We start from the raw sequence: 27,729 nt of genomic DNA on the forward strand, positions 1-27,729 counted from the left end.
GGGAGGCAGGGCGGTAGTGACTGACGGATGACGACAGTTACCCAAAAGCACCCTCGCCACAATTTTTTACCCAGAAGCCATTGGGGGCTCGACCCAGAATTCCACTGGGCAGCGGGGACTGCGGGAACTGTGGGATAGCTGCCCACAGTGCACTGCTTCCAATGTCGACGCTTTCCCTGGTAGTGTGGACTGACAAAGTCGAATTACTGTCCTTAGTGTAGACACACACGTTCGACTTTCTAATATCGATTGCACATATTCGATTTAACTAAAATCGAACTACTCTCGTAGTGTAGACATACCCTATGAAACAGACCTGCAGCTACACACAGCTCTGTCTGCAGCCCTGCATTCTGCCACAATGCAAGTCCTGGTTAGCATACAAAACAAATCCCAGCTTTCTGAAAAATGACTGACAAGGATGGGGCTAATGGAATGCCCACCCTCTTCCGGAAACTGCTAAGAGTCCTGCGGGTAACATGTTGAACAAATCCTCCTGGTACTCAGAAAGCGTAACATGTGAGAATAACAAAGCATTTCCTTAACAATGTTATGGTTCAACACCTAAACCATGCAACTTTTCAGGGCCAGGTTATCTGCTGGGGTAACTCCATGGAAGTCAATGGATTTACACCACTAAGAACATGGCCCTCAGTTTTGCATGTTTCCAACAGGAAACCTGGTAAAACACATCAGTTTCACATGAGTTTCACTTTGAGATCATGGAAACTTTCAACCCCCAAACTGAAGGTGAAACTCTGGGTGTGTGAACCTGCGTGTATCAAATCCAAAGACCTTGTTTGTACCAAGTTATCAGAGGCAAAGCAGACAAATGTTGCATAACTTAATTATTAACCTGTTTTACAGATGAGAAAGATGAAGTGGAGAGGGTAAATGACTTGGCCAGGAACACAGAGATACGTTTACTAAATAATAAGAACAGTCAATGCTTACACAACACTAGAACTCACATCTGCCAGGCTGCCAAGCCTGTACTAAGACCATTCCTTTACACTTTTTTCTCTTCTTTGTCCATTCCCAATTATATTCCCCCTCCCCACTCAAGCAAATGGCATGTGATATGTTGTGATGACAGAAGTAGACACAGCTGTGATTGTCTGGCACACAGGTTTTCCAGCTTCTAACTCAGGGGTTGGCAACCTTTCAGAAGTGGTGTGCCGAGTCTTCATTTATTCACTCTGATTTAAGGTTTCGCGTGCTGGTAATACATTTTAATGTTTTTTAGAAGGTCTCTCTCTATAAGTCTACTAAACTATTGTTGTATTGTAAAATAAACAAGGTTTTCAAAATGTTTAAGAAGCTTCATTTAAAATTAAATTAAAATGTTGATCTTACGCCGCCGGCCTGCTCAGCCTGCTGCTGGTCTGGGGTTCTGTTCACCTAGGCCAGCAGCGGGCTGAGCGGGGCCTGCGGCCGGGACCCCGGCTGGCAAGGGTCCGGCAGCCAGAACCCCAGACCGGCAGCAGGCTGTGCAGGGCCGGTGGGTGGGACCTCACAGCCCACTGCCGCTCAGGGGTTCCATCCGCCGGCTCCTGCCAGCCGGGATGCCGGCTGCTGGACCTGCTCAGGCCGCTGCCGGTCTGGGGTCCCGGCCCTGCCCACATACAGTGGGTACCTACCTTCTCCCTGGTTCTGGCCCATTCTCTTCCTCTCTCTGCACTGAGCTGAGGGTGGGAGTGCACTGAGCAAAGGGCTGGGGGTGAAGGGTCTGGCCAGGAGCTAGAATGAGAGAGGGGGCTCAGGGTTGGGGCAGGAGATTTGGGTGTGGGGCACTTACCTGGGCAGCTCCCATTTGGTACGAGGGGTGCAGGTGGGAATGTGGGTGGTGGTGGTGCAGGAGCTCCCGTTTGGTGCTCAGGGTGGGGGTGGGAATGTGGGGGGTGCAAGAGTCAGGATGTGGGGGGTGCATAGGGTGTGGGGGCTCTGGGTATGTGGGGGGGGTGCAAGAGTCAGGGTAGAGGGCTGGGGGCATGTGAGGGGGTGCAGGTGTCAGGGCAGGGGGGGCTGGGTATGGGTGGGGGTGCCAGAGTCAGGGCTGGGGTCGGGGGGGGATGAAGGAGTCAAGCAGAGGGCTCGGTGTGTGTGAGGGGGGTACAGGGCTCAGGGCAGGGGTCTGGGGGATGTGCGGGGCACAGGGCTCAGGGCACGGGCCTGGGGGGGCGTGCGGGGCTCAGGGCAGAGGGTTGGGTGTGTGTGAGGGGGGGTCAGGGCTCAGGGCAGAGGGCAGGGTGTGTGTGTGGGGGGTCAGGGCTCAGGGAAGAGGGCTGGAGGTGTGTGGGGGGGGTCAGGGCAGAGGGCTCCCCCCACTCCTGCAGCCCCCAGCTGGCTCACCCACTCGGGGCCCTGCGGCGCACCGCACGAGCACAACTAGAGCCCCCGGTGAGAGAGTCCCCTCTGGCTGTGTCTGGAGGAGCCGCTCTGGGCGGCGCATGACCCCGCGGTATGCGAGCTCCTCGCCCCAGGGCTCTCTGGCCACCACCAATTCCTGCTCACCCGCACCTGCTGTGCGCTCAGCGCCGCCGGGCCGCGGGGCTTTCCGCTCCTCCCAGCAAGTACCGATCCATGGCCGCGTCCGGGCGCCTCCTCCCGGGGACGCTCAGCAGCCGGTGCTACCGCCGCGGCCGGCCTCTCCCACCTCCACTTACTGCTGCCGGGAGTCGGGACTGGGTCCGGCAGTGAATCCGCTCCTCCGGCATGCTACCAATCCACCATGGCCAACTATACCAAGGCGGCCCAGGTGAGCAGGCCCCTCCGCGCCCCCAGGCAGGGCTCCTCGCCGGGTGAGGGGACGCGGGAGCCCACGGGCAGGCTGCTGAGGCGGCTCCTCTCTGGGGCGGCGCGGGCTCTGCCCCTCACTGGCTGCGTGTCCTCGGGACTCGGGCAGGCAGCAGCATGCCATTAAAAATCAGCTCGCGTACCATCTTTGGCACGCGTGACATAGGTTGCCGACCCCTGTTCTAACTGTTAACTAACCCACCCGCAGTCAGAAGAAGGGATGTGAATAGGGAAGAGTCATACAGGATTACTGTACACAGAAGGAAAGGCTGAGTAGTCTGTTCTTGTGAGCACACATGGACACCCCTAATGCTTCTACGATTCTAAGAAATGCAAATTATAGGGGGGAGATGCATAACTGATTACATTATGAAGGATGTATGAAATAACCCTGTTATACAGCACTTCCCACTTTAATAGTGCCGTTCACCCACAGCACTCATAGCATTTCACCCATGTTCATCAGACTTGCTCCAGGTCACATTGTGAGCCAATGATAGAGCCAGAAAAGAATCCTCAGGAGTCTGGACTCCCAGCCCCTTGTTCTAACCTCTGTCTGCACTGAGAACAGGGACAGCACTGCCTCAAGACAGCTGCATGCTGCTGGGTTGTTGCACACACTCCCTAATAAGCTCAAGTGATTCCAGAAAAGAAAGTCAAGCCCAAATGTCTGACACTCCAGAGTGCTCGTGGCATACAGGGCATAGGCCTGCCAAGAGCCAACAGAGCTCTGGGCAAATTAAAATGGCCCAGGGAAGCCAGAATGTGGTTCACAAGATGAGGCAAGGCAAAACTATCAGCCATGGTCACTGAGAACCCCTGAGTGCAAGGGCTGCTCAGGGCTAGTACCTTTTATAAATAAATAAAATAATAAATTAATGGAGATATCCTATCTCCTAGAACTGGAAGGGACCTTGAAAGGTCATTGAGTCCAGCCCCCTGCCTTCACTAGCAGGACCAAGTACTGATTTTGCCCCAGATTCCTAAGTGGCCCCCTCAAGGATTGAACTCCCAACCCTGGGTTTAGCAGGCCAATGCTCAAACCACTGCGCTATCCCCCACCCCCAACCTTAGCCTCTCCAGATGAATGTATCTGAAGGGGTATTGTGCTTCTCAGCAGCTCCAGGAGCCACAATGCCTCCCGGAGACCAACATAGTGTAGGGCAGAGCTCTGCTTTAATGGGACAATCAGGCTCTTTAACACACACTTCAAGAGAAACGCCTGCGTTTTACTCCTTGCTCAGTCTCCAATTCACTGTGATACCTTGGGGCAAGTCACATCACCTCACTGCCTCAGCTCCCCCATGGGGATGCACACACCTAATAGTACTTCCATAGTTCAGGGGCGTGTGCAGAGCAAATACCACGCTTAGCATAAACAAGGAAAGATCTGCTGGGTCCAAGCATTTACGAAAACAGCCCCAAAATTCAAGCTTCATTTGCTTAAGAACTTCAGGGGCAGAAAGTAAATCATCATATCATGCTGATTTGAACCAGAAGAAGAAGAAGAAGATTACAAGGCGCCAGCCTTTAACTTCAAAGAGAAGCGGGGCTATTTTAAAAGCAGGTGCAGGAGTTCAGCAAGAAACCAGGCAGACTGTGTTTCTACAGGGGTTTTTCTATTTGCAACAGCAGGCAAGATCCCAAATCCTTTCTACTTATCAGTGGATTTCACTGACTTAACTTCTTCGTCTTCAACCATCAAGGGTTTTGCAGCCAGTTAGCCATTTTCTTCCTATGGAAAAATCCATCTTCATCTCAGTGCTTTAATGTGGTTGAGGTCAATACTGCTGCCTATGGAGAGGTTGACAGTCCTAAGCCCATTTAAGACTACTTGTCCTGGGAGTGGAAACACAAAACACAGAGGAGAGCTGCTGATCTTTGTTACCCAGCAAGTTGAATTTTTAAATTTTGCTTTTCTCCGGTGATTTTAGTGCTTGTGAAAGATGCAAGACTGAGTTCTGGGGATGTGGAAAACTTGCACCGCAGGGATCTGGGGAAGCATTTTGGGGGGTTCAATTCTTTGGGTTCAGCATACACAGCTTCTTGTCCTGCTTCGATTAGACCCAAAACCTCAGACTAAAACTCAGTCAAAACCATTGACTTGCACCTGGCTTCATGCTGAAGTCATTTAAAACAATGTCAGATTACTTGGTTTAAAATCATGAACTAATCCACGTTTGGCAAGTAGTTGAGTCCAGAAGTGTGAGCCTGTTGGTATTTCATCTGAGTTTCAAATTCATAATGAAACCTAGCAAGATTTACATAGCTTTGCTGAGAATAACAGCTGTAAGAAATGGAGACTAAAGGCTTCTATTTATCCACAGAACGGATCCAGGCCCAATAATCGTGTTTCAACTGTGACTCGGAGAGGAGTGTAAATAAAATTCAGTGTCCATTCAACCCTTCCCTTTGCTGCAGACTGTCAGGAAGGATAGACACGTCTATCACGCACTAGACAGAGACCACCTTTTCATTTTAGAAAGCTTACCCAGTGGCCATCAGATGATAACAAGCTTGGCAACTACAGATCTCGGCTGGAATTGAACAGATCTAGAAGTGAAAGGTTCTGTCATTGACTACAAGTCCCTCAAGCCATCCCATCCCCTTAGAAGTTTTTAATTCTTGCTCTCTTCTCTCCAAAAAGAGAGGCTGCAGGGGTTAATGACATGAGGGAGAGAACATGACAGCAAAGTGACCTGGTAGTTTCACAAAAGCAGTTTTCCATCCAAGTAGAAATGGACCCAAAATTCAGATATGGATTTCAAACACCCCAAAGATCAATGGGATTAGGATTCAGGAGTGCCAGTGCAGCTCATCAGAAAAAATGGGAGAGAGGTGCAATATATGGGTGTGAGTTTAAATACCCCGAAGTCTAGGGATATTTAAATCTAGAGTGTTGGTCTGGCCCTTCCCTAGTCACAAGCTGAACAATTATTGCATCCCCTTCAACTTTCTGATCATCAGAACAGTGAAAGTTGGGCTATATTAACAGTGAGACAGTTAGCTGGAATATGAGGGAAGGGTTGCGTGTAGCCCAACTCTGGTTTGTGCAAGATGGATTAAAATACTCCAGGGACACAGATTACAATTTATCAGAACAAACAAAACAAAACTCCTGCTACTGTTCAATTTTACCTTAAAGGCGGGGGAGGAGGAGGGGTTGCTCAGTGATTTCTTTCTTCAGCTGCCTTCTTTCTCTCTGGAGGTTCAGACTGCCTTTGGCTATGTCCACATAGTGAGCTGGGGCTGTAATTTCTCTACTCACGTATGCATACTCGTGGGGGCTCGATGAGAGCTAGTGCATGTATAAATAGTAATGTAGCTGCAGTAGCACAGGCAGTGACAGTGGAGGCCTGGCTGAGCTGTGCCCAGTACAAACCTGCCTCAAACTGGTGGGTATGTATTTGCCATGGCTCAGCCATGCCCCTGCTGTTACCGTGGCGACACTGCTACTTATCACTGAGTTACCGTGAGTATTTGGACTAGAGCTGGGGAATCACATCCCCCTAGCTCATAGCGCAGATGTAGCCTTTGATGAATAAACAATGCAACATAAGCTCTCTCGCTTACATCCTGCAGTCTGCCTTGTGCAGTAACAGCTAACTCAAAAGGTACGTTTGCCAAGCAGTCAGAGGTGTGATGCCAGCACGGGTAGACGTACCTGAGGTAGATCTGATCTAGCTAGAGTGAGTACCAATAGCAGTGAAGGTGCAGCCCAGCAGACTGCAGTCTGGGCTAGCCAGCAGAGTATATTCCCAGGCTCTCTGGCCGACTTGTACTTGGGTGGCTAGCCCATGCTGCAGCAGCTTCTCTGCTATTGCTTCCCATGCTAATTCGATGAAAGGTACCTCTGGACGTCTACATGCGCTGCAATCACAGTTCCAATGGCAGTACAGACATACCCGATGTGTAAGTGGGAGACTGGGGGCTCATCAGAATATATGTCTGAATACCTGTCTGCGGCTGGATCGCTTCAGGTATCAAAAGGAAGTTGCACAAGAGCCTGCAGTTCACAGATCATCGTATCATACAACCCCAGCACCGCTCTCTGCAGACTTCAGCCTGGTCTGCACGGAGGGGCGGGGGGGGGGAATCGATCTAAGTTACGCAACTTCAGCTACGTGAATAATGTAGCTGAAGTCTACGTACTTAGACCTACTCACCGTGGTGTCTTCACTGCGGTGAGTCGACTGCTGCCGCTCCTCCGTCGACTCTGCCTGCGCCTCTTGCGGCGGTGGAGTACCGGAGTCGATGGGAGAGCGCTCGGGGGTCGATTTAGCTTGTCTAGACTAAACACGATAAATCGATCTCCGCTGGATTGATTGCTGCCCACCGATCCGGCAGTTCGTGTAGACATTCCCTTCTGAATAACCACTGTGGATACTGTTTCAGACTGGTAAGAAAGCTCTGTCTTACATTGGCACCGCACTAAGATCCAGCCAGCTAATGATGAAGACAGCAAAACTAGTGCTGGGCCTGTGTGTGTGTGTTTTAGAGGGAATGGTGCTCTTTGGATGCTGGTTTCAAGCTAAGATGTACCAAGAAATTTGGTGATCGCTCCCCACAGCAGATATACCCTAGAAACACTGCCACTTGGACCTCACTTTTTTTCAAAACCTGCCTTTAACTGTGCACCCACTTACCTGTGCTCTCAGCACTAAGAGACACAAATTCTAGCACCAAGACAGCACTTTTCCCCTCCAACGCCATACTCCTAGCACTAAGTTGGAGCACTCTCCCTCTGTATCACTAGCAGTCAGGGGTGAGTGGCAGTACTCTCTCTCTCTCTCTCATACCCCCCCCACCACACACACACACACACTAAGTGGCAGGGCTTCCTGTCTTTTCTGGCTAAACCACAACTGAACCTGGGATGATAAAACTGTGGAAACCAAAGTCCAGTGCACTTTAAGGGTTCCTGCTTACATCAGCACAGTAACAAAACATCTGCTGGGCTTCAGGGATTCTTTTTATTTTTTTAAAGCGTGTTTTATTGGAGTGTCCTGGTTTTCTTCAAGATGCTGTTGCATTTTTTCTCTTCCAAAATTTTAAAATAAAACCCAAACTTAGTTCAAATCTCCACATTCCTGAGCCTTCAAGATAAACTATCCCTTTTTGGAATGAGTAAATGTTTCCACTTGAAAACGGAATCTCTTTGGAAAGAAATGGCAGCCAAGTGAAGTGTCATGTGGCTTCAGGCTGCATAAACCTCTTCAGAAAAGCCAACTCTTTACTGTGAAATGGCAACATTAGAGAGCTTCTCTCTCTGTCTCAAAGAGAAGTTGTCATCCCACCCACACAGTGCAGCCAGCTAAGATCAAAGCAATCTTTCCTTAGGGCCTGATCCTGTACCCACTGAAATTACACCAGTGACTTCACTAGAAACAGGATCAGACCCCTAAACTTGTAAAGAGATTGTTTAGTGCTAACAATACAAACAAGTAATAACATTTTACAGCATTTGAACTTCAGTTTGAAAACAAGACTCACCACTTCTTTGATTTCAACCGTGGGGCTGGATTCCGGGGGATAAGGAACAGAGCTCTCATGGGATGCATGTCACAAAGGGCTAAAAGGTACAACAAGAGGCATTAGGTAGGGCAGGAAGCAGAACAGATACTGAGCACTTCACAGATAAAGCATGTATTGGGGCAGGTGGAGAATCTAGAGACAGGATTTCTCTGAAGTAACAAGAACTCTAACATACCACCACACAGAAGGATTTGAATAAATACCCTTCCAGAGGCACCTTCCAGCCCAAGGAGTGGCATGACGCTAGAGATGGACTGGAGCTGCAAAGCTTGGATCAAGATCTGAACCCCCCCCCAAGCTTTGGGGGTGTCTGTACGTGGAGTTTTGGTTTAGAGTTAGGGGCTAGCTATGAAGTTTGTATGCCTGCAGCTTTGTGTTTAACCACACTGACAGGCACTGATGCAGGCGACAGCTCACATATGTGCTGCACTTCAAAGCCATAGCATGTGCAGGGATCTCTGCCCTGGTTACTTTTAACAAACAAGATCCTAGCATAAAACTGATAGGAGTCTTAACAGGTTTACGAGCTACCTAAATGCATCAGCTAAATCCTTTGCATTGTTATTTTTGCCACAAGAAAGGCCACTGAAATAATACTCAGCGCATTGACAATGTTTTTCATCCATACACCTCAGAGTGCTTTAAAAAGAAGGGTAATTATTTTTTAATCCCCATTTTAACTAGGAGTAATTGAAGCCCAAGATCACAAGTCAGTGAGACAGCGAGACAGAATCCAGGTCTCTTGACTCCCATTCCAGTGTTCTATCCACTGGATCACACGGACTTATCATAGCACCTAGAAACCTTCCTGTTTTAGTTCTCAACATTCACCCCCTCTTCTGGGCTCCCCAGTCCACCCTTTGTCAGTCTTGTTTAGACTTTTCATCTCCATGGGGTGGGGACTGTATGTATGTAGTCTGTTGTACAAAACAGCGTGCGTGGCTGGTGCGTAGCAAATAAGAGCCAGTTACAATTTAGTCATAATAACTCAACCAAGGCAGCGCGTCTACTTACGAGGAGCACCTTCTGCCATCTCGATGGCTGTTATCCCCAAAGACCATAAGTCACTCTGAAAAACAAAATGCAGAGAAATGTCTAGCGCAGAAGAACCTTGTAACAATTGAGAGTCCTCTGAGGGAAGAGTGACAGTCCTGCACTCCACAGGAAGGGTTTCTGGGCCATTTTATTATGGAGAGTCTGATCTGTATTCTCTCTCTAAGTCCTTGAACTCCTGGCTCAGAAGATTTTCTTTTATGTTTTTCTCATTGTCAGTGCTTTGGAGTAGGATTCCCCTCCCCAGAGGAGATGTGGTTTTAACTTTGTTTGAATGCCTGAAAAACAATTGCCGTATGAGAACTCGGAAGCCCCATGATCCAGTGTGATCATGTTTCAATAATAAAGCAATACATCTTTTGAGAGTACAATACAGAAACTCAGACACATGATATTTCAGCTGCAGCAGCAGCACTGGGCAATTCTATGCTGAATTGTTTCACCCCGCTCCCTCTTCCAATATTGCCAGCTTCTAGGGTGACCAGACGTCCTGATTTTATCTGGACTGTCCCGATATTTACTTGTTTGTCCCGCGTCCCGACCAATGTTCGGTCGGGATGCAAACGTCCCGATATTTTGGGCTCCAGCGCACAGGCAGAGGGGGCTCGCGCCTCCCCGCCCCAACTCCACCCCCTCCCTCCCCCATTGGATCCCTCCCCAAATTCCCGCCCTTGCCCCACCCCCTCACTGCCCCATTGGATCCCTCCCCAAATCCCTGCCCTGGCCCCGCCTCTTCCCCAAGCACGCCGCATTCCTCCTCCTCACCCCTCCCTCCCAGGCTTGCGCTAATCAGCTGTATGGCGGCGCAAGCTCTGGAGGAGAGGGGAGAAGCACGATGCAGCAGCCAGCTCAGGGGAGGTGGAGGCGGAGCGGAGGTGAGCGGCAGGGGGGGGCGTGGAGCTGCCCACCAATTTTTCCTATGCTCCGGCTTTTCTTTCTTTCTTTTTTTTTCCCCCTCCACCGCCTGTTCTTGGGGTTGTTTGTTTTTTTGCCCCGATGGCCTTTCCCCCCCCCCCCCGATATTTCACATCTCTCATCTGGTCACCCTACCAGTTTCTGACTTGTGTGCATGTTAACCTGCAGCTGTAACAGAACAAGGCAGAGTAGGGTGTGCAAGCACAAGACACCTCTGGACTCTCTAGACCAGTCGGCAAACTTTCAGAAGTGCTGTGCCGAGTGTTCATTTATTCACTCTAATTTAAGGTTTTGGGTGCCAGTAATACATTTTAACATTTTTAGAAGGTCTCTTTCTATAAGTCTATAATATATAACTAAACTAGTGTTGTATGTAAAGTAAATAAGGTTTTTAAAATGTTTAAGAAGCTTCATTTAAAATTAAATTAAAATGCAGAGCCCCCTGGACTGGTGGCCAGGACCCGTGCAGTGTGAGTGCCACTGAAAATCAGCTCTTTTTTGTTGACAGAAATCTTGTCAATATGCTTAGAATCAAAGGAAACAGAGATTGCTTCCTTTACTAAAATGAGATTATTGCAAATGTATTAGTGTGCTTTCTCTTTGCCAAGTGGGCTGCAAAGCTTTTCTAATTTTTAAAAAAACTTTAAAAAATCCACATCAGTATAAAATGTGTGTTTCCTGCTGTGTTTTTCCTTCCCTTTCAGACTCCATAGATTGCCTACCCCTGCTCTAGACGGAGATACACTGACAAAGTAAATAAGAAGTCAATATGATTGAACCTGCTCTATGGATCTTTCCCTCTCCTGGGGGGCAAAGCAATTTCTCCACATGTGGAAACTGTTCCTCAGACACCACATCATTCATACCAACTTCTGTTGTATCTGCTGCACCTTCTATACTCTCCCTTTTTACTTCAACACATTTGAAACATTTTAATACCTGTGAAAGGAGTGAAATTGGCAGTCCCATTGACTGGGGCGCTCTGTCGACAGAGGGACAAACCCTGATGTCCTTATTCAAGCCAAATCCATCACTGGGGATGGACTAAATCAGACTGGATTAATTTATTTATTTAAGGCATCTTTACTGGCGTAGCTGAACATCTTGCATATATTCATGATGTAGCAACATATTACCGTCCTCTTATTACAGATGGGGAAGCTGAGATAGAGAGAGGGGAAGTGACTTGCCCAAGGTCACATGCAGTGTGTGGTAGACCCAGATATGGAATTTGGACCTCTCGAGTCCCATAGACTGGTATAGACCCTTCTATACTAGTATAGTTAAGCAGCAGAACCCTTCTGCTGTGGACACAATTATAGCGGTGTTTATACCAGTATAGCTTATTCTGATTCAGGAACAGAAATAAGCTATAGAAGTATAAGGCACCTTTATACTGGTAGAAATGAATCTAGGCCAGGTCTACAGTATAAACTCGAGCTAGCATAGCTATGTCTGTCAGAGCTACCAACCAAAGGGGGTGGGGGCTGGAATAAGCTCTACCAGCAATGGTGCTGGTATAAACTGTCCACACCACTAGGGAGTGCTTTAACAGTACATGATACCAGTACAGCTATACCAGCAAAGCACTCCTTGTGTAGGCCTGAACCTACGCTAGGGCTTTACTGATATGTCGGGGGGGGGGAAATTAGTTCACCCCCTAACAAACAGTTATATCATTAAAACTTTTAGGCATAGATCAGCCCTTAGACTAGCCCTCCCATCTAAACTGCCTTGCTAACCCTTTCCTGATGAAGGTGTGGGGGCAAGGAAAACTTCCAATTCCTCTGTTGGGGCCCTGCTTTCCTCCGTAGAAGCAGCATTGTGTCCAGCCCCAGATCTCAGGGGATCCACCAAATTCCAGGACAGATGTCCCACAGGAGCTGTGCGGCCAGGGCCAAGGTGTCTTCTACTAACAGCCACCCCTTTACTCCACCAATGGAAGGGTGCCAGAAAAGCTAATACAGCCTATGGTTCCTGCATGGTACTGGGGGAGGGGGTGATGTGTGTCAGTGCTCACACAGGAGAGGTGAGAGGTATATGTAGAGGAGCCCCTTCATGCCCACATCGAGGAAGTGGGATGATCCCTGCTGTCAAGGGACTGGACTGAGATCCACCAAAGTATGACCTATAGAAATCTAAATAGTTATCAAGGATGCATTCGTGTTACAACTGACCTGGACTGGATTTGAACTGATGTTAGAAGGCGCCATGTTCTCCTACCAATCCTCCCTATGGCAACTAATTTCACAACATGCACCACCATCAAATTAGTGGGCAACAGAACAAAGGTGGAATGACATGGCTATGCTTTTAATTCTTTCTAGCAAGACTTTGGTGTTAGGAGCAACTGGCTCAGTTGATAGTCTTGCTCTGATGGCATAAATAGCCCACAGTATCAATCAGTGTGTCCAATTGGTAGTGGACAGCTCACTAGTTAAAATCAGATGATCTATAAATGGATTTGATGCAGTGCCCATAGACAGGCTGCTTAGGATTGCTTAAAAATATAAAGCAGCTTGAGATAATTCAGAAGAAAGAGGGGACTGAGCTAGGTATTACTGTTGATTAAATGGGAGACAGGAGAGCTACATTTCTCCAATGGGAGGAGAAACAAACAGATATGCTTCCTTGTACTCAGGGCCGGTGCTACCATTAAGACAAACTAGGCAGTTGCCTAGGGCGCCAAGATTTGGGGGCGCCAAAAAGCGGTGCCCCCAATTTTTTTTTTTACAGCGTTCCTGGGCTGGGCTGCCGGCGGCGCGCTGACACGTGCAGCTCAGACTCCCTCTCCCAGCGCAGCGGCCGCTCCACTTCTCCCGCCTCCCAGGCTTGCAGCGCCAATCAGCTGTTTGGCGCCGCAAGCCTGGGAGGGGAGGAGAATTAGAGCGGGGGCGGCGTGCTCGGGGAGGAGGCGGAGCAGAGGTGAGCTGGGATCGGGAGCTGCCGCACGGCTCCCCGGGGGGGGGGGGGGGGGGGCGGGGGGGGGGGGGGGGGGCGCCGCGGGGGGGGGGGGGGAGCTGCCGCGGGGGGGGGCGCCTCAGGGTGGAGGGGGGCGGGGAGCTACCGCAGGGCTGGGGGGGGGGGGCACAAGGTGGAAGTTTCACCTAGGGCGCGAAACTTCCTTGCACCGGCCCTGCTTGTACTCTGCTCCGAAACCTTCTGCAGCCCATGTGGCGAATTCGGCAATTGATCTCCCGAACACCTAGAGCAAATGGGGAGCTTCTTTTTGGAAAACTCACTTGATATAACTCTCCTATCACTTCTCCTGGGATCATCGCATTTTCAAATGGCAACATTTATATTCCTGGCTATTCACCAGGAAGCATTTGTAGGCGATGTTCAACTGCCCGTGCTAGAGAGCATCTAGAAGTCATTGATGTGCTGGGTTTAAGCTTTGAGATCCATTAATGAATCTCAAAGACACTTCAGTTCTTGCATACTGGAGAAAATGCTTCAATTACCAGGACACAGGAAAGAATTAATGTATATGCATGAGAGAGAGAGAAAGTGATAAGTTTCCTTAGTGGCCATGATACAACTTACTTTTGGCCGAAGTTAGGTAATTCATTACTCTAGACACTGTGTAGGTAGAGCTGTATAATGATTAATAACCAAGTACTGAATACATTAAAAACAGAACACACTAATTTCAGTGCCTTCATTTGAAGTATAGCCTCAGACACATCTCTGAGGTTGGTGGGCAGCCAGCTGGCACCATAAAGAGACTCAGCTAAAGCAAAGCCGAGGAGCTCTCCTATAGATGATATATTCCACTGCAGAGCAGGGGAAAAGGCCAAACTTTCAGGTACAGCCATCTACTCCAGCAGGGGTCCACTGGCAACAGCTTCGCCTTCTGGTGCCTGTCAGCATATCCAGTTCTATACTGTAGTCCGCTAAAATGATTTCCTGTCTTCATTGATATGAAGCCAGTGATCCCAGCTGCCTTTGGGATCAGTGGTGGATTACTGCACGGGCCCATGGGGCCTGTGACCAGGGGCCCTGGCCAATTTGGAGCCCCTGGAAAAATCTCCCCCTGCCATGGCCCCAGGGCGGGAGGAGCCCCCCCACCAAAGGGTTAAGTCTGTGGAGGTCCTTTTTTTACCCACTAATTCCAGTCTTTTATATTTGTTATCTCAAGCCATTTGGCTTTATACTGATTTGGGATCTGTAGGATCTGATTTGCATCCTTTTTAAAAATTGTCATTTGCATTTTTCTCTTCACTTCAAAGCTAGAGCATCAGCTGCAGTGAGGTGAACCTGAGACTGGAGCCAGATCCAGTGGCCACCCGATTACAATAAACTCTGAAAACACCCTGCAGTTTGAAGTGTCGGCAGCAATCAGCCTTTTGTTTTCTATCCACAAACAGCCAATGCCAGCTTCAGAGACAAAACCATCTAGTCTGCTAAGACTATTTGATCCTCGAGGACAATAGGGGAATTCTGATCCCAGCTCCTGCTCACACTTCCACTGCATATTAAGTATCTTAGCTATTTTGGAAGGAGGAAAACATCAGGGATTTCTGAGGAAAGAAATGCTGGCTATGAAGATATAAAGCCAGGATTTTTAACAATATCAAGGAATTTCAAGTGCTCTTTCCAGTGACTGACTCCTTTTGGGGCTGTAAACCTCTCCAAATTGTATTTAGAATATGCAATTTAACAAGGAATCTATCTAGTGCTAGCAAGAAAGAGAGCAGAGAGCATCTCAAGAGGAAGAATCAGGCATACAGATAAACCACAAGCTTACTAGCCTAAGGGCATATATTCAGCGGATGGAAACCCCCAGGGTATTTGAGCCAGAACGTCTTCTTGGGTGGGGATTTGCAAGGGAGGAGCTGTGCTTGCTGGAAGGAGCACTGCCAGTGAAGCCGGGGAAATGCCAATTCAGCAAATCCTCCATGCAACCTCTTTTTGGGACACTCCTTTGAAGTGCTGGCCAAAGAGTAAAGCTGATCCCCCAGAGTGGAAATGCCTGAGGGAGGGTGGTGGCTGCACCACCTGCCCTCTTGTGGAGTGAATACCCTCTGGGGGCACAGGGAAGTATAATTTACATTTCCCCGAGCCAACATATGAAACCAAATCCATGCCGTTCAGCAGTCACTCCCTGTTGTGAGATGTGCAAAGGGCAAAACACCTGGGGCAAGCTCACCAGTGCTTCTTTGAGTTAGCAAGAGGATGCTCCTTCTTGGTTCCCTCAGTAGACCTGTGGCCTATGAACCATGAAGATTTTAATTCATGTCTCAGGAGCAGTATTGTGCAGACTATATGTACACACACATAAAGGAAGACCAACTAGAGGATTGGGGTGTCCGCTAATTGGTTAAATCTGCTTAGGTATTTGTCAACCAGTTGGCAGACACTATATGTACTAACTAAAGAAACATTACTACTGCCCATAAAGTTTTGTAATCTGAACTAAAATGCTTGCAGCAGAGATACACCATATAATAGCTAGTGTGGGTTACATATAAAAAAGTTCCCTAAATGATCCCTACTATAAAACAGACTATCCAGCTCTTCAACAGATGCATGTCACAGTGGTTAACCAAAGAGGATTAACTTTTTGCACATGTGCATATCATTAGCAATTTAAATAACCCTCAGGTTGAAGTCTGAAGCTGGACAGCTGCTCTCAAGGAAACAATCTGTTAAGTTGCTGACTGACATATTTTAATAGACAAAACGTACGAGATTTTTTGGGGGACTTTTTTGGGCCCTCCATCATATATATTTTATTTGCCCCATGGGAAAAGTAATCGTCGATCAAGACTGTGATGCTGTGTCACAACGGTGGAGCGTTTGCATCGTCACATGGAAAAGTTGTATCACTAATATGCGGCTAGCCTTCTATAGGTCCTTGCCTCAGAGTGTCTAACAGTGCTTTCCAAACATGATTTCTCACAATGCCCTCATGGGATGTGGAATGGGCAAATGCACAGAAAGGTTTAAACTTTTCAAAACTGTCTATTCATTTTGGAAGCCTAGCTTGAGCCACGTAGGGGATGAGCATGCTCTGGAGCTCTAGACGACCAGCACTTCTGAAAATCAGGTCCTGACCACCCCAAGCTAGATATTAAAAAATGAGACACCCAGAATTAGTGGACACTTTTGGAGACTTGGGCCTAAGTGACTTGCCTACAGTTAAAGTCAGGAGTAGAGTACAGGGGTCCCAATTTGACCGTCCATCTATTTCTAGTTTGAACTGGGAGTCATGATCCCTGGCTTCTATTCCTGCTTCTGCCATTAACTTGAGGCATTGTCTTGGGCAATGGCAACATTGCATCCTCATGACAATGTCATAGGCACTGACATGATGTTACGTTGTCATCAGGCCTCAAATAAAATTGGAATGCCAAGCAGGACATAAAACAGATCAGTGATAACTGGGACGGTCCCACAAATTTTTGAACATGCAACAACCATAAGACCTGTGTGAATGCCAGCCAGACATGCAGACTTGAAAATATTATTTCAGCTCTTCTTCTCTTGACAGGATAAAATTTAAATATACTGCACTGGACAGCACAACACAACAGTTCAAAGGAAGCCCCCAATACCTCATTCAGCATTGAGAAAGACCTTTTGCAGTAATCTTTAATACTTAAACAGCATGACAAGGATTCACATTAATAACAGACTGACATCTTGGAATCTGACTGCCGTAATGCAGGAGAGGACTTTTCTGCACTTCATTGTGCACTTACAAATTTTAAAAGCTGCCAAATCCTTTGCCAGAATCCTGAATATTAATAATGTTTATGACTGGGACATAACATTTAAGATCAGATCAAGTGTACTCTTCATATGTTTATGATCAGAATTGTAATTTCAAACAGTGACAATGGTGATTAAAAAAAAGTCTAACCTGAGAGATATTCTTTCTGAGTCTCTTTGCTCATTTTAATACTTTAACTGACTTGGACACTTTAATGAGTATTTTTTAGACCTCATTAATATTACATTTGTAGCAACATGTAAGTAAACAAGAAGATGCTTGATGGGGTACCTTGAAGTCGTAAGTGGCATCAGGATTTTCATCACAGGCAATGACTTCAGGAGCCATCCAATAAGGAGTTCCAATGAAGGTGTTTCTTCTACCCACTGTTCTGTCGAGCTGAGCGCTGACACCGAAATCCACTGTGTATAAAAAAAGATACCATATGATCATAAGTAAGGCAGAGACAAAACTGAATGATATTTTTCAGTTGGAACATATGAAGATGGAAAATAATAAAGTCATGTTAAATTCATACAGACTGACTTTTCTTGGTCTTCAGAAAAAAAGATGTATTGGGCCAAAGCCGCCCCCCCCCCCACCCATTGAACTCCCCTGAGTTCAATGGAGTCCTAGCAGGGATGGATTTGGCCATCTGATCTCTTTGTATTGTTGGGAACAATGCACAGGCTCCTCATTACTAGAGTTTAGTAAGAAGAGATCATGACCCCACGTACTAATGGAGAAGAGGGTTAGGAACAGAAACAAACCAGAGCCTTTGTTCTGTCCTATTCCATGTGTGTCAAGGAAAGCCACATATTTTTAAAAGCTCCATTTTCTGGAAATACTCATCCTGGAAATGGCATAAATACAACATGCATAGGGAACTGAAGGCTAAGGACAAAGGATCATAGGGAAATGTAAAATGTGGAGCTGCAAAATGAAGCAACAAGTGATATCTTTCTAATCCATGGTAAAATATTCTGGGCTAGATTCTCTGGTTCTCAAAGTTCACTTTGTACCATGTAACTTAAAATGACTGGAGAATTTCCCCTTGGAGGGGTAACCTCCCCCAGTGTAAAGCTGGATGAGCCAGACTGTGTCCTGAACTGGAACCACCCTTCCTTGTATAAAGGGAGGGAAGGGACATGACTGAATGAGACTCTCCACCCCATTCTTTCACTTGTGTAAGATCCCTGAGGTACTCTAAGTTCAAGCAGCCCTTGTGCAGCTTTAATATGCTGGTGCTGGACAACTGAGCCTCAAGCTCTCTGTGAACTAATTGTATACTGTCTCCTATATTTTGCTCTTCACTGTTGTGGGGCATGGGAGGGTGGTGAGCAGTGATGCTACCTGTGACACTGGAAATGGAATGCAGAATAATTCCTCTGACTGAGGTTCTCTCAAGTATATTGATCACGACACCAACAAGACCACCACAGTGCAATGATTAGAGTGTAGGACTGTGATTTTGATTGTTCAGTGCACCAACATGCAATTGAGATGGAATCTGCTATTTAAATCTCAAGGGCATCTAATAGGGTCAGGGTAGAAATATACATTAACAAATTTTCAACATGCAGAGATGGGGTCAATATGCAAAGATGATCATGAATGTGTAAATCCACATACAGGTAAAAATGTGATGGTGGAACTGAGCAAATGTCAGTGCATGTAAATTTTTTTACATTTGGATGTCAGCTATCATCTGATGATAATTTAGTGCATGGTATTTAGTCAAATCCAAGTCCATTTTAATGAGTCCAGCACAAAACAATAATCCCAGAAGATACCTATTCTGTCCCCATTCCCAAAGAAGGCAAGTCAGTTACTCACTCTCTACCAGTTTCATTTCATCTTCCCAGCCAACCTCATACCACACTTTCCTTACATTTGCCACAAGTTCTATACCATTCTTACCTAGTTTAACTTCTGCATTTTCTGTCAGCAATACATTCTGCCCCTTGATGTCTCGATGAATTACTTTATGCTGGTGTAGATGACTCAAACCCTAGAAAATTCAGTGGATAAGCAAGGTCAGTAGAAACCAAATTCAAAGAGTATTATTTTATACCACTTCCCCCTTGCCACCAGCACACTAATTATTCACCGTAAATGGGAGATTTGTGTTGGAATTAAATCACCTCAAAACACTTTGTCACGTGTACAAAATGTCCTACATTCCACATTGGGATGGCATGAGTAGAAACACCCACTTAACTGTATTCATGGAAGTCAGTGCTTTATATGGTGAGTGAACAGAACTGTAAATTCGATAAGGATTTAGGACTGAGCATTCAGTTACTTCACGAACCAATATTAACCTGAATACCTCAGTATCTATAGTAATGTTTTTTCATGTGCTTTTTTTGCCCTAGGGAGCCATTTGAGTAGCTGAAACAGAAAATTTGGTCTTCTCTCTGTATTTATATCAACCAGGAACTGAAATACCAGATCTCATGTTATATTGGCCCAATAAATAGTATTCACATGCATTAAAAGCCTCTATTAAAAATACAAATACTAGAAGTTGCACATCTCTCTAATAGAAACATCGCTCAAATTAAAAGTCTCTTTTGAAGGCTAGAGGTAAACTAGCTTTCCATTGTGCCTTTTTATTAGTTCATTAATTTCTTTGTGCAACATGCATTTTTATTTCATGTGTTTTACTATTTCAGGGTGTAAAAGTAATAGCCACCTATATTGCTAGTCTGGTACAATATGGATTACCTTAAAAACTAATTTTGTATTGGTTTTCATTTCATATTAAATATTCATTTTTTAAAAAGAAAATAATTTCCGCTATCACTGCTGGCAGTTATTAGTCATTTTATGCTTGTTACTTTGGGACTACTACAGAGAACAATTTCTACAGAGATCTAGAAGCCATCTTGCATTCCATTTCTTAACTGAATTATTCCAGTTTTAGTCTCTAACTGTTTGATCCTAGGAAATGGCAAAGCTTCCATTCAGCTATGTACGCTCAAGCCCTAGGTGTTATAAAATCACATCAAACCTTCAATCTTAAATAATATTTATGAGTTCCCATTGATTATAGTGACAAGCTAAGCACCATTAATGACTCGCAATGTTATATAGCATTTTCAGTATATGATCATATACTTCTACATGCCACCCCTTTACTATCAGTGATCAGAATGAACTAATTTGAAATGTATCTAAATGTCCTATGAATAATTTACTTCTATAGGTCTGGAATTATTTTAATGGCTAATTAACTAAAGAACTACAAGGACTACTATTAGCTGTATTCCCTAACAGAAAATGACTGCCACCTTGGGCAGGCTAGAAAATTTGTCTAACAAGACACTATGTTGATTTTTCACTAGCCACATAAATGCATACTTGTATCTTTAAAAATATACCTGGAAGACTTTAAATACAAATATATTGTATATGGACCGAAGTTTCCTTTGCTGTACAGTGTATAAATATGTAACAAGCCAACTTTCCTTTGTATTTTGTGTCTTGAATTGTGTTACAAAGCACAAAAGAGTAACAAAATGTTAAACACTTGAGAATGGCATCTTTCAATATTACCAATCTCTCAAACTCCTCTGTGGTTTGTAGAACTAGATCCGGGTTTTGGACCTTCTGCCCATCCCCACCCCGTATTTTAAACCTACGGGTTTATTTAAAGATGGGATGAAAAGCACTATCGCCACCACATTTTTTTTAATAATTAAAGGGAAATCTGTTTTCTGAATGAAGGATAGGAGGATCCTGAAAGAAGAATGGGGATACTATAAGCTATTATTTAGATTGTAAGCTCTTTGGGGCAGTGACTATCTTTTTGTTCTGTATTTGTACAGCATCTAGCACAATGGCACTACCACAGTATAAAGAAAGAAAGAAAAAGCTGGCACTGTAACATTCTTTTCAGAAGTGCTTCTGGTTGGGAGATGGGAGAGACAAAGAACTAGAAGTGTCCCAACAGTTCCTTCTTGCCTTCTTAAGCGTATGTACAACAAGGATAGAGAAAAATCCCTTTTCTGGATCAGGTTCTCTCCCCCCACCCCCCACCCCCATCCCTCTGAGTCACAGGTCATGCAATGACTCTCCTCTCCTCTCTAGAAAGAGCAGACCACTGTCACAGGCTGGCTGGCTTTTCAAGGCAAGCTGGGCTCAGCCTGGTCCATGGCCTAGGAGTTACCTCTCAGCCTCACCCCTGATCTGTTAACGTAGGGGCAATTAGTGATCCCAGCTGGATGTAATGGAGACTGACGCCACCTGCAGAGGACTACTTAAACAGCGCTGAGCTCAGTTGAGGGGAGAAGACTCAGGAGAGAGAAGGCAGGAAGTGCCCTCTTTCTTTCTGGGAAGAGCCTAGGGTAGGCCTTAGGGATTGAATAGGAGGCAAGACTCTCCTATGGAGGTAATCCCACAGGGAGCAACGAAGGCTCCTGGAAGCTGGGGGGGGAGGGGACCTGAGTTAGGGCCTACAATGGGTGGAAGAAACCCACAGGGAACAGAGTAGGATCCTGTGGGAGAGAGCCTTGAGACAGGGTTTGTAAGTGGAAGTAGAAGACTTCAGTACCCCAAGGGGACAGAAGAATTATTCAGATATTTGGATTTTCAATTGGACCTTTCAGTTACCCCAGAAAGGGTTTGACCTTTATGTGACTTGGTTGGAGGACCAAGCCAAGGAAGACCCAGTGAGAAGCAGACGACCCACAGGAGGTGCTGGAGCCAACGATACAGGCGACATTACGCACGGATGCAAGGGACATTCCAAAGGTGTGCCCCACTGCAACTACGCATTGCATAGCCAAATGTTGAGGCTTGACACCTGATGGTGACTCTGGATCATGACCCAGTGGTTAGGTTCTGACTCAGTGGTAGGGCTATTTTGCAAAATAGGCTTACCAGTTCATAAATTTAAACTAAGCCTGTGTAACTGTGGTTTCCTGAGACTGAAGGAAATGTCACTACAACAGCTGATTAGCTACAATGCTTGTTATTTTGCTCATCAAATTGCGGGGGATGGTGCGGATGGTGGCATGTATTGTAAATAAACAAATGCTTCGTCATCACTGGACAGCAACTGGAACTTGGTGAGCATTTTATATCCTTCCATGTGCATGTTTGAGCACTCGCTTCCTTCCTCAGCCAGTTTTTTGGCACTCATTCAAATGGTGGCTGTTTCTTGAAATCTATTCTGTACGGGGTTCCCACACCGTGTATATGATGGACTTAAACACAAAACTTATTTCTTACATTCATAGATGTTAAGGTCATACTATTATGATCATGTAGACTGGATACCTGAATGACATGGGCATCATATGGAAGTGCATCATTTACAGAAGGTACCAACGCACTGCTACGGAACACTGGCACTCTCCAGTGTAAGCCATTCCAATCAAACCCTTATCTCATGGGTATAAAAGTTCCAACATCCTCACTCAAGCCAGTGACACCAGGCAAATTGAAAAATAAAAATGTGCCATTTGAGTCGGCAGTTAATAAAATGTCTTTTTAAAACACAGGTTCCTTCTGCAGACTGTATTAGGCCTTCCCTTTCTGTTAATTGAAAATGGGATTCTAGCTTAAATACATTTTTGTACTTATTTATTATTAAAGGGAATTACATTTTTGTTGAAGGAAAAATAGAGTTAAAAGTCGAGAAACTAACAGAGCTAGGGTGCATTAACTGGGAGTTATTTATTATGCATCAGACAAGCACATGAATCATTCACACCTACAGGCACCTAAGAACCATTAGCTTATGCCAGCATATTAGCCATATAGCCTCAAGTGCCATCTCACAAGCTTTACCTCTTTTCTAAGTGTAAAAAGCCAACCCTCAAACATTGCATTTGGTGAATGACATTTAGAACGACAGTAGCTCACTTTGGACACATACCCGTAAAATCTCCCTGCAGATGTACGCAATCCACTCCTCCTTCAAAGTGTTCCCTTTTGTGTTCTTGATCAGGTCAGTGACAGAGCCAGCACCACAGAACTCCATCACCAGCTGGCAAAGGAAACAAAAGAACAATGATTGTAATTAAACTTGAAAGCAGCCTCTGGGTTGTAATAACCAAATGTAGTACATTGCAGTTGGCAAGGTATTTATGATGCAATTTCACTGCAACAGAAAGTGATAATTGAATAATTTTGAGTTTCTTTTCTTTTAAGTTGCAAGAGTTTATTTGTTTAAAAAGAATTTTTTGCACTGCTTGGGAAGCCTGTTTTCCTTCAAGAGGCATCAGAACAAGAAATTGAAGTAACTTTTATTACTGAAAAAAATGGGGGGAAAATTTAGAAATCTTGAAGTCACCAATCCCATTGCTACAGGGCCTAGTTCCATATCAATGCAAATAGGATATATAGAGGTGCCCCAGAGTCAGTCTCTTGAACATAAATTTTCCATAAATATGTGCAGACACCATTAAATCTGGGAGAAGTTTTCTTCCTATAATTCCATTTCTAATGATCTACTTAAGTTTTCACTCCTTTATGCTGGGGGGCTGTTCTCTGCTTCCTTCCATATCAGAAAACATTTCTTAATGGGTGAAGTTTGTTAATCTGTGGAACAGTCTGCCAAGGGGAGTGGTTCACTAGAGTTGTTTCAAATCAGACTGGACATATTTTTTCCCACTCTTCCCCGTTTAATTTGTTTTAACAGTAAATATAAAAATCCAAACAGAGGGCATAAACCTGAGGATCTTATTGAGGCCCAGACCCAAAACTGATCAGTCATGAAATAAGAGAGACAAGACCAGCACACTGGGTCTGATCCTCCAGTCCATGCACCCACCAAACTCCTACTGTTTTCCAGGGAAATTTTATGCACATAAAGAATGCAGGACTGGACCCAATATATATATGTGTGTGTGTGTGTGTGTGTGTGTGTGTGTATACCACATAACATGAATGATCACAAAAGAAAATTTCCCAGTCTGTAGATTGGTTTGCACTTCTTAAATATATGATTTTAATTTTGCTAAAATAATTTGGCTTATTACTTAGGGCTTAGACAATATTTCATGTTTTCAAAGCAATTGACATCACTTTACTAAAAACTGAAAGCTGAAAAGAGAAAGGGGGGGAAAAAGACAATAAAAGGGTTAGTTGCCCCCCAACTGCTTGGATGATTCAGTTAAAGGGACAATCCTATTGGCAGAGTCATAAAACAAATACCAAACACTATTATAATCTTCAGTTCAGATAAGATACTTGAATAGAACATCAGGAACAATGCTGTACTAGCGGGAAGAAAGACCATCTTGACCTAGTACGTCCTTTCCATATCTAGTTTTGGTAACTTCTAGAATCATTTGTTTCTCAGTTCTGTTCCAGATGAAGGCTGATAAATTCTTTGCATGTCCCTAAGAAACAAAAGTTACTTTTACATTATAAAAGTAGACTTAAGAAATGAACTTATGATTGGCTAAATCAGTCATGTGACCGCGCAGGTAATTAGCGCATCCACAGAGATTACAACTTTCCCCTGCTAAATGATGAGAACAAAGATCAAAACACCAAACACTGTGACCTGGTCAACAGCTTCACAACCCAGAAAACAAAATAATTGATTACTAATTGCTCCCCATAAAATGGAATAATGTAACTCTGGGCTAGAAAGAAATTCTGCCCTTTCTCTTTCCCCTCTTAACTGATTGATACTGTACATGGGAATTGCAATATCTGCACATGTATCGGGTGAAATAAGCACTTAGGATACTATAGTGATGAGGACTATAGAAAATCTTTAGATAGATAGGTCGGTAGCTAAATATAACGAGTTTGATATACACATACAAGAAATAAAACTTACCCTAAGGGTTTCATTACATTGCATGCTGCTGTCATGGAGGTTGAGGGTGGTTGATGTGTGAGAGAGAGATTCCTGATACCCCCATTCAGACCCCCAACTCCTAACATTAACGTGCCATCATCTCTCACTCGTGTCCCAGAACATCCCTCTCAATCCCCGCCCCCGCACATTCATCCAGCACCCTCCCAAATAAATCCATTTGCAAGTTCCTACTGTGATTCCAAACCCACAATTTTGCCTCTGGCTAAAGGATGGGTGAGTTGTGGCAAGAAACAGGGTGAATTTTGAGTCCCAGGCAGGAAAAAAAGGTTGGGAATCACTGTCTTCTCCCTCAGGACTGACAGACACACATTGTACCTATCTGTGTATATTGCTCATAACTAGAAAGCAATGAAAAATGAAGGTACCATTACACTATATATTGCCATCACAAAATATTAAAAAGAAGGACCAAACATCATTACAAGTATCCACTTTATCCATTAATTTGAATGATCATCTCTGTAGTCCAGCCAGCTCACTCAGTCCTACACTTCTGTCCTTGATTTAAATCTGGCAAAGATTTTGTAGCAATAAGTACATCAAGTAGCCACTTGCCTCATGTAACCCCTGAATAATTGTGAAGTCTCCTAGAAATAAAAAAAGATGAGAGTCCCAGGAGAGTTTAATGCCCAACTCAGCTTTTCAAAAATACTAAGAGACATACAATCCCATAACGTGTGTAAGAGAATATCCAGCAACCGCAGATATTATTACAGTACTGGCAATACCAGCAGCACACAGGTCCAGTTGGGCAGGGGTCCAACGGGGCTTAACAATGAACATTTGTTGCTAACTGTGCGGCATTTTGAATAAGCTGTGCCATTAATTCTTTAAGAGAAGGGGAAGTAGCCAGTGAACAACATTGTCAATGTATCTCAGCCTGCAGTAGAAGGATAATGGACCTCTGACTCAAAGAACAGCATTTCTTGTGAAGGCTTTGTACTGAAGGGATAAAGAACTAAGCAACTGCTACAAATAGAGATGGACAAAATATGTGAAGTGAAATTGTTCTGCCATAACATTTTGAATTGCCTGTTTGTGTTTTAAATTCACAGAGTACTGCAAAAATATAACTTTGCTGTGAGAAATTATTCAGTGAAGTTGGCCACGGGCTGTATTGAGCTTTACCTTCACCTTCTCCACTGACTAGCCATAACAGTGTTTTGCACATGTACAGCAATTTACAGATATTATGTATCACAATATTTGTGTCATAATGCCGATACCGTCATTTTATACATACAAGAAGAGAGGTTTGGAGCGGTTAAGTGATTTGCTCGGGGTCATCATACAAGTTGGTGGAAAAAAGCTGGTAATTGTGTCCAGGAGTCATGGTCCCTGCCGTGTTTTCTAATTGCCTACTACAAAGGGAAGGATAGTCTTTGGCTAAAGCAATGGGCTAGGACTCAAAAGATCTGAGTTCCAACCCCAGCTCTTCAACAGACTTCCTGAGTCTCAACTTCCCCATCTATAAAATGGTGATAAACCTGATAGTATGCGACAGGATTGGTTATCAGGATTCATTCCCTCCTATTTGCACAGTGCTTGGAGATCTTCAAACGTACTTGCATCACGTGCCTTCTAATCTGGGTAATATTGCCTGTAGATGCAAGACTAATAGAGCAGTTAGCCTAATAACTGCTTGTATCATTACCAAGATTGTTAAATGCTGGAGATATTGAGGGGTGAGAGAAGATACTAAACCCGAAATGCTGACTAAATTTTTATTACTCGTAACTAAAATTATAAGCAGGATGGGATGGAGGTAAGATCACATTCTGAAATTTAATTTCCATGGCTGATCATTAAGGATTTTTAATATAGTCCATTTAGTATTCCTTTTCCCTTTTATGTTAGACTAGAGCAGCAATCTTTACAAGCAAGGCATGTAAATGCACAGCAGCTGTTACTCCATTGTGGCCTGCATTCTCTGAACGTATTGCTTCATGAATCCTCACAGCTTGTGAATGAATCATTTTTCTCTTGATATAGAAGTGGCCTCCAAAATCATTTTCCAGCCCCCCTCTGGCCCCACCGCCACTGTGCATTACATTCGTCTAGCTTTGAATTGAGGTCCAGAACTCAGAAATGACTAACATTTGTGCATGAAGCCATTATCCAACAGACTGATCTGGACCCCTCCCTGAGGAACTTCAATACTCCAGAGAGGGTCCCTCCAGAACTATTTGTCTGCAGCAACTCACTAACCTTCCTGTGACTGATTTTCCTGTCCCTCACACCATGTTCTTTCTTACCACACCCTTCCCCTCAAGAGCAACTGATTGAGTCCCAACTGTTCAATCAATCCAAGCCATGTTTAACCCTGGATTCTGAAGTGGAATCTCTCTGGTATTCAGTTCACACCAGGAAGCTAGGGTTTAGCGCTCTGAATAGAAACATGACAATGACCTGCCCTGGGGCGTTGGTGGGCTCTGGCCTAAAGTTACCTTCATGGTCACATAGGTCCCAGCTCTTCGCCGAGCACTGCACTACACACCAAAGGTAGGATTTTCCAAAGTGCTCAGTGTTGTACCAACTTTGCTCCCATTGATGACAATGATAAAATTCCATGGCAGCAGAGCACAGAGTGCTACTGAAATCCCCCTCCCCAATTTACTATCCAATGCTCAGTCCCAGACTCGAATTCGATCAGCTAGCATTCACAGAGAGGAAAGCATAGCAAAGCTCGTGACGAAATTGCATGATATGCCACATCTATTGTTAACTGAAGACATGTTTAATCCACCACGTGGTCGTCTGCCCTCACAGTGCCCACTGTGGATAAGTTTACTAGGTGAGGGATTTATGGTAGAGGACACATGGCAAGCTTCATGGTCCGCAGAGAAAGTGACAAATTATTATCTTG

At 45.0% G+C, this 27,729-nt stretch overlaps 1 protein-coding gene across 6 annotated transcripts in view; it reads right to left on the bottom strand.

Annotated features, from left to right (window-relative positions):
- TNIK (TRAF2 and NCK interacting kinase) overlaps positions 1-27,729 on the bottom strand; it is a 141,986-nt gene that overhangs the window by 95,361 nt on the left and 18,896 nt on the right. For all 6 annotated transcript variants that reach the window (XM_026650043.1, XM_026650041.1, XM_026650042.1 and 3 more), the window contains exons 3-7: positions 22,905-23,015; positions 18,938-19,028; positions 17,309-17,439; positions 9,346-9,400; positions 8,290-8,368 (exon numbers count right to left, since the gene is read on the bottom strand). In XM_026650043.1, the coding sequence (XP_026505828.1) occupies positions 8,290-8,368; positions 9,346-9,400; positions 17,309-17,439; positions 18,938-19,028; positions 22,905-23,015 (467 nt within the window). The remainder of the gene's footprint in view (positions 1-8,289; positions 8,369-9,345; positions 9,401-17,308; positions 17,440-18,937; positions 19,029-22,904; positions 23,016-27,729) is intronic.

This window comes from Terrapene carolina, unplaced genomic scaffold (genome assembly GCF_002925995.2).
Source record: "Terrapene carolina triunguis isolate 2854851 unplaced genomic scaffold, T_m_triunguis-2.0 Scaffold88, whole genome shotgun sequence".
Taxonomy (NCBI): domain Eukaryota; kingdom Metazoa; phylum Chordata; order Testudines; family Emydidae; genus Terrapene; species Terrapene triunguis.